This window comes from Miscanthus floridulus, chromosome 1 (assembly GCF_019320115.1).
Source record: "Miscanthus floridulus cultivar M001 chromosome 1, ASM1932011v1, whole genome shotgun sequence".
In the NCBI taxonomy this organism is placed as follows: domain Eukaryota; kingdom Viridiplantae; phylum Streptophyta; class Magnoliopsida; order Poales; family Poaceae; genus Miscanthus; species Miscanthus floridulus.
The window spans coordinates 183,446,183-183,457,974 of record NC_089580.1 but is presented as its reverse complement, the minus strand read 5'-3'; the positions used below and the strand labels follow the sequence as shown (position 1 = coordinate 183,457,974).

At 46.4% G+C, this 11,792-nt stretch overlaps 2 protein-coding genes across 3 annotated transcripts; both read left to right on the top strand.

Annotated features, from left to right (window-relative positions):
- Nucleotides 1-1,501: 1,501 nt before the first annotated feature.
- Nucleotides 1,502-3,384, top strand: LOC136504767 (cysteine-rich and transmembrane domain-containing protein WIH2-like). 2 transcript variants are annotated; one of them, XM_066499760.1, is made up of 3 exons: nucleotides 1,502-1,980; nucleotides 2,296-2,566; nucleotides 2,941-3,384. In XM_066499760.1, the coding sequence occupies exons 1-3, from the start codon at nucleotides 1,896-1,898 to the stop codon at nucleotides 3,104-3,106; spliced, it is 522 nt and encodes a 173-aa protein (XP_066355857.1). In that variant the 5' UTR covers nucleotides 1,502-1,895; the 3' UTR covers nucleotides 3,107-3,384. The 2 variants fall into 2 exon arrangements, with proteins under 2 accessions (XP_066355857.1, XP_066355866.1); XM_066499769.1 differs by having other exon boundaries at nucleotides 2,933-3,384.
- A 4,230-nt stretch (nucleotides 3,385-7,614) lies between these two features.
- Nucleotides 7,615-9,995, top strand: LOC136504758 (small ribosomal subunit protein eS1-like). Its single transcript, XM_066499750.1, has 6 exons — nucleotides 7,615-7,843; nucleotides 7,943-8,048; nucleotides 8,926-9,063; nucleotides 9,145-9,330; nucleotides 9,460-9,660; nucleotides 9,736-9,995. The coding sequence occupies exons 1-6, from the start codon at nucleotides 7,785-7,787 to the stop codon at nucleotides 9,826-9,828; spliced, it is 783 nt and encodes a 260-aa protein (XP_066355847.1). The 5' UTR covers nucleotides 7,615-7,784; the 3' UTR covers nucleotides 9,829-9,995.
- The last annotated feature ends 1,797 nt before the right edge of the window (nucleotides 9,996-11,792 follow it).

Here is an 11,792-nt window from a genome sequence, read left to right as displayed (position 1 = left end):
CATTAGATATTATTTCAATTTTATTTATAAAAAGTGCGTGTGATATATAGATTAGGTGGGTTGATATGAACTACTCTGCTATCTTGGATCGGGTTTTAAAAAAACCATGGGTTTACGGGTTTAGATACTACATCTCCACACCTATGCCCACAAATCCGTTGAGTCTAACTTTTCGCCCATTAATAAATCCACCTATACTCGTGTCTTAACAGGGTAAAAACCCAGGGGAATTCGAGTACCCGTCACTATCTCTAGTCCCTGTCGTTGCATTGCTGAAAGCGATCCAAGAGGGTGTTTGGTTCTTTAGTCGCTCCTAAAATTCATGTCACATTGAATATTTAGATATTAATAAAAATTATTAAATATAGATTAATTACAAAACCAATTACATAGATAAAGGCTAATTTATGAGACGATTTTTTAACTCTAATTAATCTATCCAAATTAATCACAAGTTATGTAATTAGTCTATATTTAATACTTTATGCATGTGTCACACAAATTTTAGGAGCTCACGTAGTCTCTGACTCTGCGTGTACTATTGATAGCTCTGAATCCACGTGCAGCACGGAGCCATGATTTCCCCGGAGGACACGAACCGACCAACAAGCATGTGCACTGATGCAATGCAACTCGAGGTCTCGAGCGAGCCCGGGCCCCGGGCAGAGAGCACTCCCTCAACGCCTGCACAGGGCATATGCGCACGGCCGCGCCGAGATGCCGGATGCCCAGACGGTGCACGGCGGTGGCATGGCATCCGCAGTGTTTCGTTTCGTCAATCTCGCAGTACTGCAGAGAGAAGACGCGCAGCGCAAGCGTGTGGGAGACGTGTTGCAGGCACAGGTCACAGGTGTCCTTTGCTTGCAGCGGTCGTTCGGTTCGTTTGCTTAAGGCCCTGTTTTTTCATCCAAAATGTCGCATCGAATCTTGTGGTATATGCATGGAGTATTAAATGTGACAAAAAAAACCTAATTGCACAGTTCTCGACAAAATCGCGAGACGAATCTTTTAAGCCTAATTAGTCCATGAAAAGCCTTAAGTGCTACAGTAACCCGCATGTGCTAATGACCGATTAATTAGTATCATTAGATTCGTCTCGCAGTTTCCTGATGGGTTCTGTAATTTATTTTTTTATTAGTATCTAAAAATCTCTCCCGACATCCTTCTGACATATCGATGTGACACCCAAAAAATTTTATTTCACAAACTAAACACACCCTAAGTCGTACTTTTTTTAAGTTAACAAATACTATTAATCAACAGTCCTTTCAACCCTACCTTATCAGCGAACAGCGCAGTTGACCCGAACGGATCCACGGCTCCGCCCGCTGTTCGCTGATGGGGTTTCCCCTGGTCGCTGCTGCACTGCAGCTGCGTGGCTGTGGCACGTACACGTGCAGTGCAGTGCAGTGCAGTGCAGCTAGCATCTTTTTGGCGACATGATAAGTGCCTGCGGCATCCTCAGTTCGTAGCGTAGGCGGGCAGATGCATGCCCTGCCGCCCGGCGAAATTCCTGGCTAGCGCCCATACACTGCAGCTGCTGGAGTAAAAGATTCGTGCGGCAACATGACGGATCGCGCCTCCGAAATGGGAACGTCTCGTTTTCTTCTGGCCATTGTGTTGTACTAGTGCAACTCGTCAGCCCTCAGCCCTGCCCAACGCAGCGAGCCGTCGAATTGCCTGCCAGGAATAGCCTATAGCTTGCGTCGACAAAAAAGATCGCCCTCGACCAAATTAGCATAATCCTCCTTCCTCTGTTGATCCCTCGGCATCCTCTCGTCGCGTTTCCCTCTCTGTTCTTCTCGAAATCCAACGCGATTATTGTACGCAAACACCACCACCACCATCGACACTGCGATTCCAATTCCGATCCTGCCGTTGCTCCAGCGGAGAAGATGAGCTACTACAATCCCCAGGGCCATGGCGGCGCGCCCCCGTCGCCGTGCCCCTCCCCGTCTCCGCCCCCGCCGCCGCCACAAGGTGACTTGTCGTCGCCGACTCCTCCGACGTACTCCTATTTCTTTTTTCATATCCTTGTTAGATTAGACTATCCATTTCCACCGATCACAATCACTCGTGATCGCCATGCTCCTCCGATCGAATACTATGCTGTCTGATCTGACTGTCTCCGCGAGCGGAATCTCGCTGGCTTCGTTTCGCAGTCTCGCAGACCCCACAACATTTTATTTTTGAGATCCTAATCCCCAACTGGTTGACCGACCGACACTTGCGCATCGTCGTGTTCCTCTGGAGATGCTGACGTGTCTTTCAATTTGACCTGACCTGACGTGCCAGGGTACACGATGGACCCGTACGCGGAGCGCGGGATGGAGGAGCTCCACCACCACCACTGTCACCAGCAGTACGGGCCGCCTCCGCCGCAGCCGATGTACGCGTCGCCGTACGGGCAGCCGCCGCCGGCGATGTACCAGCAGCCGTACGGCCAGCCGGTGTACGCGTCTCCGTACGGCCAGCCGCCGCCGGCGATGTACCCGCCGCCGTACGCGCAACCGCCGCCGCCGCCGCCGCCTCCCCGGAAGACCGGCGCGTCGTTCGCGGAAGGATGGTACGTGCCCAACAGAAATCGCCGCGCGTGCTCCTGTTTGGTGCAAATGCAGATAGAAATTTGGAGCAACAGCCGTGCTGTTGGGCCGTTGACACGTCCCCGGACGGACTGTCATTGAGAGGTGGGCCATCCATGCGGGCCGAAAGAAAGGTCGCAACGGCTGCCAAATTTTTGTTGCTAGCCGTATGCCGACATGATCGGCCAACAAGCGTCAGGTTTTCCATGCCTGCTACTTCGTATAGAGAAGGAAAATTAACTCGTGATGATTACTGTATTTATGAACGGCAACGGGGGGCATGTTAACATGATATAATGACGTTTTTGATGATCCAGTATGTCCTATCACCATCTTTTTTCTGGTGGCAGCTGTGCAGGTTTTGCCGCAATTTGCTGCTGCTGCCTCATGGACGCATGCTTCTGATCGTGTGGTCGACCTCATCAGGCCGAAGCAAACGCCGTCTTTCTACTCGGTGCCCATCGGCGAGGAGATCGACCATCGCCTTGGGCAGCTGGCACCGTTTGCATCTCTGCGCCGGGTAGCTGGAATGCGTTCCGTTTGCATCGCAGCCATCGCTGCACCGGGAAGCTGGAGTTGCACGTGAAGCTGCCGAGCGAAGGAATGATGCATGATCGAATGTGCCGAGCTGCTAGCATAGTCACCTGAAACTGCTAGCCATGAACAGAAGCGTTGTAATAGGTGTAGGTTTTCGTGTACATAGTGATAGTGATCCGTGCATAAAACATGTACAGCGGCAGTGATGCCCGTGTATGATGGTTCTGTTGAGCAACGTGTGTTCCATTCTGCGCTCTATTCGTTTGGGCTGGTTTGGCTTATAAGTCATGGCTAAAAGTACCGTTGGCTGGTTTGATATGAGAGAAATATTGTTCGTTGGCTGATAAATCATGGCTTATAAGTCAGACATGGCTTATAAGCCAGATACGAGCAAGCGAATAGGCCGCTACTCCTTTCTGAGGATGTAGAGATCTGTCATTTTTACTGCCCGACTGATCATAAGCCACTTACCCAATGGTACAAATAGTGGACTAGCGTTGGCATCTTCCAAAAACTAAACAAAAACTACAGCAATCTATTACATATGCTATTCCATTTAACGGTTTTATAGAAAACATGAAAAATACTTAATTAATTATGTACGAAAATATCTCACTAGGCAAAATTTTATGAAACACAAATATTCAGATACATATACGAGATCTAGCAAAACATATTTCCAAGTCATTTACTTGACATATATTGGTCATATCAATCAACATACTTACTGCTGCGATCAACATTCAATAGTTCAATAACTATGCAATGGTTAATTACCTCATTTATAATAAGTAAAGAATTTAAAGAAGAGACAGTGTAGTCTCTAGACAAAAGAATGAATATATACTTGGTTATGATTAGCGGTGCTAAAATATTATTAAAAAACTATAATATTTTTAACGGTAATAGCAGAATAATTGACAATAGCATACCTTATGAAAAGTTATAATGAATTATTTTTTAAACCATACACTTCCTGTTGGATGAGTGCGGGCCACCTTTTTTTCCCGAGGTAAATAGGGTCTAACATGGACTGATTTTTTTTTTGACAGAAGAATGTTTCGCATGTGATATATCTCAGAGGAAAACAAAGGCTAGTACAAACAATGGACAAAAAGACATGAAACGTCCTTAAAGAATAAGAGTACATCGAAAATCAAATCGATCTTTTTTTTCGCAAGTCTAGTACCTGTCGGAGCTTGAAGATCAGACTACAGAGACAACAAAGAAAGCGAACACCCTCACAAATGTGGCTTTGAAGACCGGAAAAATCCACTTGCCGCTCGCAACGAGATCTAATATCTTAAGTCTTAACCCGCGCACAGACCCGACAACCTGATCGTAAACAATCAGAAAACATTTTATTCTGCATGTGCAGCCATTACAGCCCAAGTTCTAACACTCAACAGGTCGAGAAGCCAGTCCACGTCACGTGAGCATTCGGCCCAGCCCAACAAACTCAGGAATCCTCCCTTCCGCCCAGGGCCCAAGGGACGGCTACTCGGCCCGACGGCGCTGCCGACGCATGCATGGAGCATCGGGCATCGGCGCCTCTTCTCTTACCACAGCCACCGCAGCCCGTCCTGTCCCCCGACCTCAGAAGTCTGAAAGGTACAATATAGTTTGAGTTTCACTATAAATCGCTAGCCATGGATCTTCAGTCGTCATCACCAAATGCTGTCTTCTTTCCTGCAAAGTTTGAACCCAGTTCCAAATCAAGCGGACACAGCAAACATAACTCCAACTGGATAGAAATTAATTCGGCAAAACAATTCTTAACCCAAGTAATTGTTTTACCTGTACTAGGCGTACCCTGGTGTCGGTGTTTCGAACAAACACCAACTAGTAAATTTATAATTGTTGCGCGTTAGGCTCGGATGGTGTACTAAATGACATAAGGTTTATACTGGTTCGGACAGAATATCCCTACGTCCAGTTTGCTGCTGCTCGTGTTATTAGTACCGAAAAAGGTTCGTAGTAGGGGTACAAACGGTCGAAGAGGGACATGTCCCAAGTCTCTGATGGAAAGGTCGAAAGGACGCCAAGAGCTCGGTTGTTGCTTAACTGTGTGTTGTGTATCAAAACGATCGGTCCCTTTAGTGGGGTGTCATGTCCTCCCTTTTATAGACAAGGGGGTGCAAGGGTTACGGATGGGAGAAAGAGGAAAAAATCAAAGGTAGAGAAGGTCCTTCGAGGGAGCCGGATCTTCCTTTGCCCGTGTGCCTGCCCTGCTAACATGGCAGCCGTGTCAGGGATGGCGTGTTCGTTGATCCTTATAGGGCCGTGCCCTGGCCTCTGTCAGCAAGTGGGTGCATCCCATCCTACGCCGGCGGATGGTGTGGCGTGCTAGAGAGCCAAGCTACGTCACTTCGGGGAGTAGATGGGGAAGTGACCATACGTCTGTCACTGTAGATGATGTGAGTTCTGTCTTGGATCGTAGTGGTTATCGCATGCTTGTGTTAGTATCCGCGTCCGAGGGCTGGTGGTGGCGCCTACAACACTGTGGGACAAAAGTCGGCGCCTACAACACTGTTCGGGCTCTGTCAGGTCGGAAAGGGCCTAAAGCGCTCGTCCGTCGTATCCTGACAGTACCTTCCTGCAGGCATGCAGGGCATGGCCCTCGATACTGCGGTTGACTCGAATGTCCTATCGTATCCTGTGCTCGTCTTTACGAAGGAGCAGGGTGCAGTCGTCGGGCGAGGCGGAGCCTGCCCTCGGACATTTGGATGAGGCGGGGCCTGCCCTCGGACGTTTGGGCGAGGCGGGGCCTGTCCTCGGACGTCGGGCGAGGCGGAGCCTGCCCTCGGTCGTCGGGCGAGGCGGAGCCTGCCCTCGGTCGTCGGGCGAGGCGGGGCTAGCCCTCGGACGTCGGGCGAGGCGGAGCCAGCCCTTATCCATCGGGCGAGGCGGAGTCTAGCCCTCGGGGGTCGGGCGAGGCGGAACCAATCTTCCATCGTTCGGGCAAGGAGCGTAGTAGCGTTCTTGTCTGACCGGAAGTATCAACGTTCGATAGTTATTAGTTCCACCTCATTGGGTATCCCAGTATTAGGTCCCCAACACCTGGCCACCACGGCCTCCAAATCCACGCCCACGGCCACCACCACGCACCTTGTCACTCCTCCCTCCTCTGCTGCCACACCCACCACTGAAGCCGACGTCCGTGTTGTTATCGGGTCTCGGCTTCGCTTCATCAAGCTGTAGCCACCGAGGTCGGTTCCATTCAGGATTCAGCTCATATGCTTTATTCAAGGAATCTGGGTCCTTGAAATCCATGTATGCTATTCTGCAAACCAAGCAAAGCGTTGCGTCAATGAGTCAACGATAAGTAATCACCCTGTTCGTTTGGGCTTGTTTGGCTTATAAGCCGTATTTTTTCAGCCAACGAACAGTATTTTTCTTTCACACCAAATCAGACCATAATACTTTCAGCCATGACTTATCAGCCAAACAAGCCTAAACGAACAGGGCAAATATCATCATGCCTCTTGAATATCTTGCTGAAAAAATAAGGCCCAAACCTAAGTATAAAAGAATGATATGTTAAGAGCCAACAAAAACTTTTCTTACACCAGTGTCATAATCCTTTGGAATGGAAATCCGGGTAATCTCTCCACATGAGCTAAAATGCTCTTGAAGAGCGCACCGGATCTGGCGAAGAAATACCAGCATATATAATGTAACAAGAAACAGAACACAAACGCAATGGTAAGTGGCCAAAAAAAGGAAATTCAAATTACCTCTCCACGCGGGATGCTTTTATCCGAACAGGTTATAGCAAAAAACTCATAAAAGCATCCCCTACTGAATAACCACAACACAGTAAATAAGATAGAGAATAACCCGCTGCTGGGAGTGTCATTAAACACCAATTGGTTTTTTTGGCCACTCACCATCCCGTCTGCCCTTAATTTTTTTTTTTTTGCCTTTTCCTTGATGGAATAAATTTTTATGCATTTGGTTGCTTTAAAAATAGCATAAAACTTGTCTCACATATTCAATAAAGGAATTGCAACACCAAATAGATAAGTAATGACTCTACTGCAACTGTTAGCTCTTGAGTCTAAGAGTACCAGAGAAACTAAATAAAATCAATCGGTAGCACACAGAATCATACAATCAGTTGTGAGATTGTGACATAGTGGAGCAAAGCGATCTCCAGAGTTCAAGCATAAATATAGCTTATGATTTTAATAACTAAAATAAAAAGGGAAAGCATGAGCCAAAAGAAAAGAACGTGATAGCATCTCCACTTCAGAATCTGAAGAATCCTCCTCAGAGCTGCTGCTCTCAACTTTCTTTGGAGGGGGCTGCTTCTTAACCGGCACGGCCTTTTCAGGCGCAGTCTTTTGCTTCTTGGCAGTCACGGCCTTCTCTCAAAGCACGCATATGGGCCGAACGGAGGTGGGACTCTTTACCCGCCTGGGAAAAAAGGCCGAGCCCTAGAAGGCCCGATAGCGATGTTCACATATAAACACCAGAACTTAGGGTTTGAGCACTCCTCCGTCACCGCCCCCAGCCCTATATCTCCCGGCCGCCACTCGCCCACTCCTCCCTCACCGCCGCCAGCCCTATCTTCTCGATCTCGCCCACTCCGTCTACCTTACATCCAGCGGCCAGGGCGAGCCCGCGCGGTAGCGGCCAGGGCTAGCGCACGCGGCGGCAACCATGGCAGTCGGCAAGAACAAGAGGATCTCCAAGGGAAAGAAGGGTGGGAAGAAGAAGACGTGAGTTTGCTTGCCTGTTCTTCAGATCTTTCTCCGGTCAATTGCTTCGTTTCTTTTGCATCTGCTGATGGTGTGTCTGTATTCTTTTTGTCTGTACAGCGTCGACCCCTTCTCCAAGAAGGATTGGTATGACATCAAAGCCCCGTCGGTGTTCAGTGTGCGCAACATTGGGAAGACTCTCGTGTCCAGGACACAGGGTACAAGGGTATGTTTTTCTTTCGTTCTCCTTGTTTTTTCGTACTTCCCCAACGTTCTGGTGGTGTGAACTTATTGTCGCTGTTTTCCTATCTCTAAAGATGAAATTCTTTGCCTGTCGGTTATATGTGAAAAAAGGCATGTTTTGATCTGTCAGTGAAATGTTTTAGAAGACAAATGTTGTACTTCTTGAGTTCATGCATAGTTTGGTACTCCCGCTAATCCAAAATCGGTCATTTTACTTTTGTTCTAAGTCAAAGTTCGATAACTCTGAACGAGTTTTTGTAGAAACATGTGCTGATATCTACACCATCAAATAATTTCATTAGATCCAACTTTAAATGCCTTGATGGTGAATTTATCTGATACTGTAGGTGTTACTATATTTTCCTGAAAACTTGGTCAGAGTTATAGAAGTTTTGCTTAAGACAACTAAAAACCCACATTTTGGAACAGAGGTAATAGTAATCTGTTGACTGTATGTAGCACAATAGCATTCCGATCACAGGATATCATCCAGAAGTGATTCATATTGATAAATATGATCTTCATTTTTCATCCTGACCTTTCTAGTTGGACCTGCGCATACAGCCTTGGTGTATCCTGGTGCTCTGAATATGATAAACAGTGATGTGATGTTCATATGGTTTACCAGTCGCAAGATAAAGTGATTCATATTGAATTATATTGATAAATGTGATCTTTTATTATTCATTTTGGATCCTGGCCATTCTTGTTGGACTTGCAAATAAAGCTGTGTATCCTGATTGTCTGAATATGATAAAATAGTGATGTGATTTTGATATGATTTACCAGTATCTGGGTCTCGTAGATACACTACTTGATGGTCTAATTTGCTGATTCATGTATCTTTTCTGTTGTTTTAGATTGCTTCTGAGGGTCTGAAGCACAGAGTCTTTGAGGTTTGCCTCGCTGATCTTCAGGGTGACGAGGATCAGGCTTACAGGAAAATCAGGCTCCGTGCTGAAGATGTGCAAGGCAGGAATGTGCTCACAAACTTTTGGGTAATGATCAGCGTTCTATTGCTCACAGCTGTTGTGCTTTTACTGTGTTTTCAATCGCTAACTTGTTCTCTCAATTGTTAGGGTATGTCTTTTACCACCGATAAACTCAGATCCCTGGTCAGGAAGTGGCAGACACTCATTGAAGCCCATGTTGATGTCAAGACAACTGACAACTACATGCTGCGCTTGTTCTGCATTGGCTTCACCAAGAGGCGTCCAAACCAGGTCAAGAGAACCTGCTACGCTCAGGCTTCCCAGATCCGCCAGGTAACATACATTTCTGTCCCTGTAGCATACATTGCAGAATTAAAAAACTGTAGTAATTTTTTGTACATCAAACCGTCCTCAACTATGTTTGCCTGTTATCTTTATACTTGTGCCATGTACTGTGTGCAGATCCGCCGCAAGATGGTTGAGATTATGGCCAACCAGGCTTCTACATGTGACCTGAAAGAGCTTGTTTCAAAGTTCATTCCAGAAGTCATTGGTAAAGAAATTGAGAAGTCCACCTCCAGCATATTCCCACTTCAAAACGTCTTCATCCGCAAGGTGAAGATACTCAAGGCTCCCAAGTTTGATCTCGGGAAGCTCATGGAGGTAATTGCTACATGCATAGTAATAATTTTTCCAGTGAACCTCCCTGTTGTCATCCTAACACTTGTTGCTTCTCAGGTTCATGGTGACTACAAAGAGGATGTGGGTGTCAAGCTTGAGAGGCCTGTTGAGGGAGATGAGGCTGGGCAGGAGGTTGCTGCCGCCGAGTAGTTTATTTGCTACTACTTCTATAATATCTAGATGATTTTGGACAGGAGGTTGCTTATGACGTGAACTTCATTGAATTGCCTTGGCTACCTGTTTTCTTCTGGCCCTAAGATTGTCTCAAAACAAGTGTTTTAAGATTATTCGTAAGAAGTGTTTAAGATTATTTGTGATGATGTTTGTGTTTACTGCTGTACTATTCTGTGCATGCTTATTTTTGTCTGGTTATCGATAATCCAGTTTCTCATTCGTATGCTCTGCCCTGCTTATTGATTGTTTTTTTTATAACCAGCGGAATTTATTTGAACAGCAAGAAGCTGTTAAGAGGGAGAAGCACTCCCAAGGTACATAGTTCAAAGCCTCCCTTAAAGGGCATCTGTTTGCATGAGCCTGATTTGGGCAGGCTATAGATGGTACATGTGAATGCAAGTTTGTAGTATGGCGAGCCTGAGTTTCTAGTAGGTGTGCCGTGGTGTTTAGGCTTCTTGTGATCTTGAAGACCTTGTAGTTGTTTGCAGAGTTGTGATTGATGAACTTCTGAGTGTAAAATTTGATGCTCCAGTGAGGTGGCGAAGAGTGGTCTGTTCTATTGTAGAAATTCACCAATTGCTGATTGTCTGAGATAGATCGGAGCTTGCATGTGCATTGCAGAGATGAGTGATGCTGCCAGCGCAAAGGCTGCTGCTTCAGCCATGATTACTGAGGTAGAGCTTGGCATTGTTGCTTTGATATACATGGATATTGTTAGCTGTTGCTGAGTGTTTATGATGAACACCCCAAGCCCAAGCGGGTCTGGAGAGCTGTTGCGCTTGATCTGAGTCCGTTGAAGCATCTGTGTAGCATCCCGTCCCTGGCAAAAACATCGGAAGCATGACCCTATGGAGAGGGGTGTTGGATGGGCTGTTGGCTTGTTGCTGCTGATGTTCCTTGTGTCCGCTGCATCTGTGCTTCTCCATCTCTGTTGGAGGAGCATCAATTTCGTTTCCCTTTGTTGTCCGTCATTGTTTGAACCTGCAGTTACAGGTGTCATACCTAGGTTTGAAAGTTGCTGTCCATGAGTGTGGATGTCATTGCAGTTCTTGTTCACCGTCCCGCATCACAGATAGCGAGGTGGCAATGATATCTGCCGTGACCGCGTGATGTACCTACCAAACTGTCCAGGTTTTATTGTTGAATCTTGTCATTCCTAGCCTTCCAGATATACCACAAAAGTAGTGATTAGCATATGTTCTTCTGAGGGGTGTTGGTTTAAAATATTAGAAAGGATTTCTTGTACTCCATCCTGTTATTTATTGTTAGCTGATACTGGGGCATATGGGAATGATAGCTTTTACATTGTCAGTTAAATTGTATAATATGGACATCGATGATAGTGGGCAATGCTCATTTCAAAATACTAAATCCTTGTCATGTGCTGTTGCACTGCCGCGTCCACGGCCTCGTCTCGATGATGCTGACAGTTCATGATTGAGGATTCTATGCGATCCAAGTAATAAAGGCTCAAAACATGAATAGGATTTTTTTTAGAAAAATCATCACATTTGTTTTCCAAATTACAATTCATGTGCCAATCAAACAATAGAATTAGAATGGGACGGCATTGCAATTCTCTGTGGATATCGATTTGAGTTCCAATTCAATTAATCCGTTGCAATCATGTCAACCAAACGGAGCATAACCAAATTGCAAGCGGTAACGGGGGACGACAATGCAATTCTCTGGATTTGGATTTGAGTTCCAACTCAATTAATCCGTTGCAATCCTGTCAACCATACGGAGCATAACCAAATTGCAAGCGGTAACGGCAGAAGGAATGCGAAAGGTAAAGCTGAGTTTGCTGGGAAAACTGTGAACCTTGTCCTGTGTTCCAAATGCAGGATAGTCCAATTGCTAGGACAAGCCCTGAATTGTCTTGGTTAATACTCCACTCCGGAGAAGTCCGGAGCGCGCAGCCTATATGAAGAGCATTG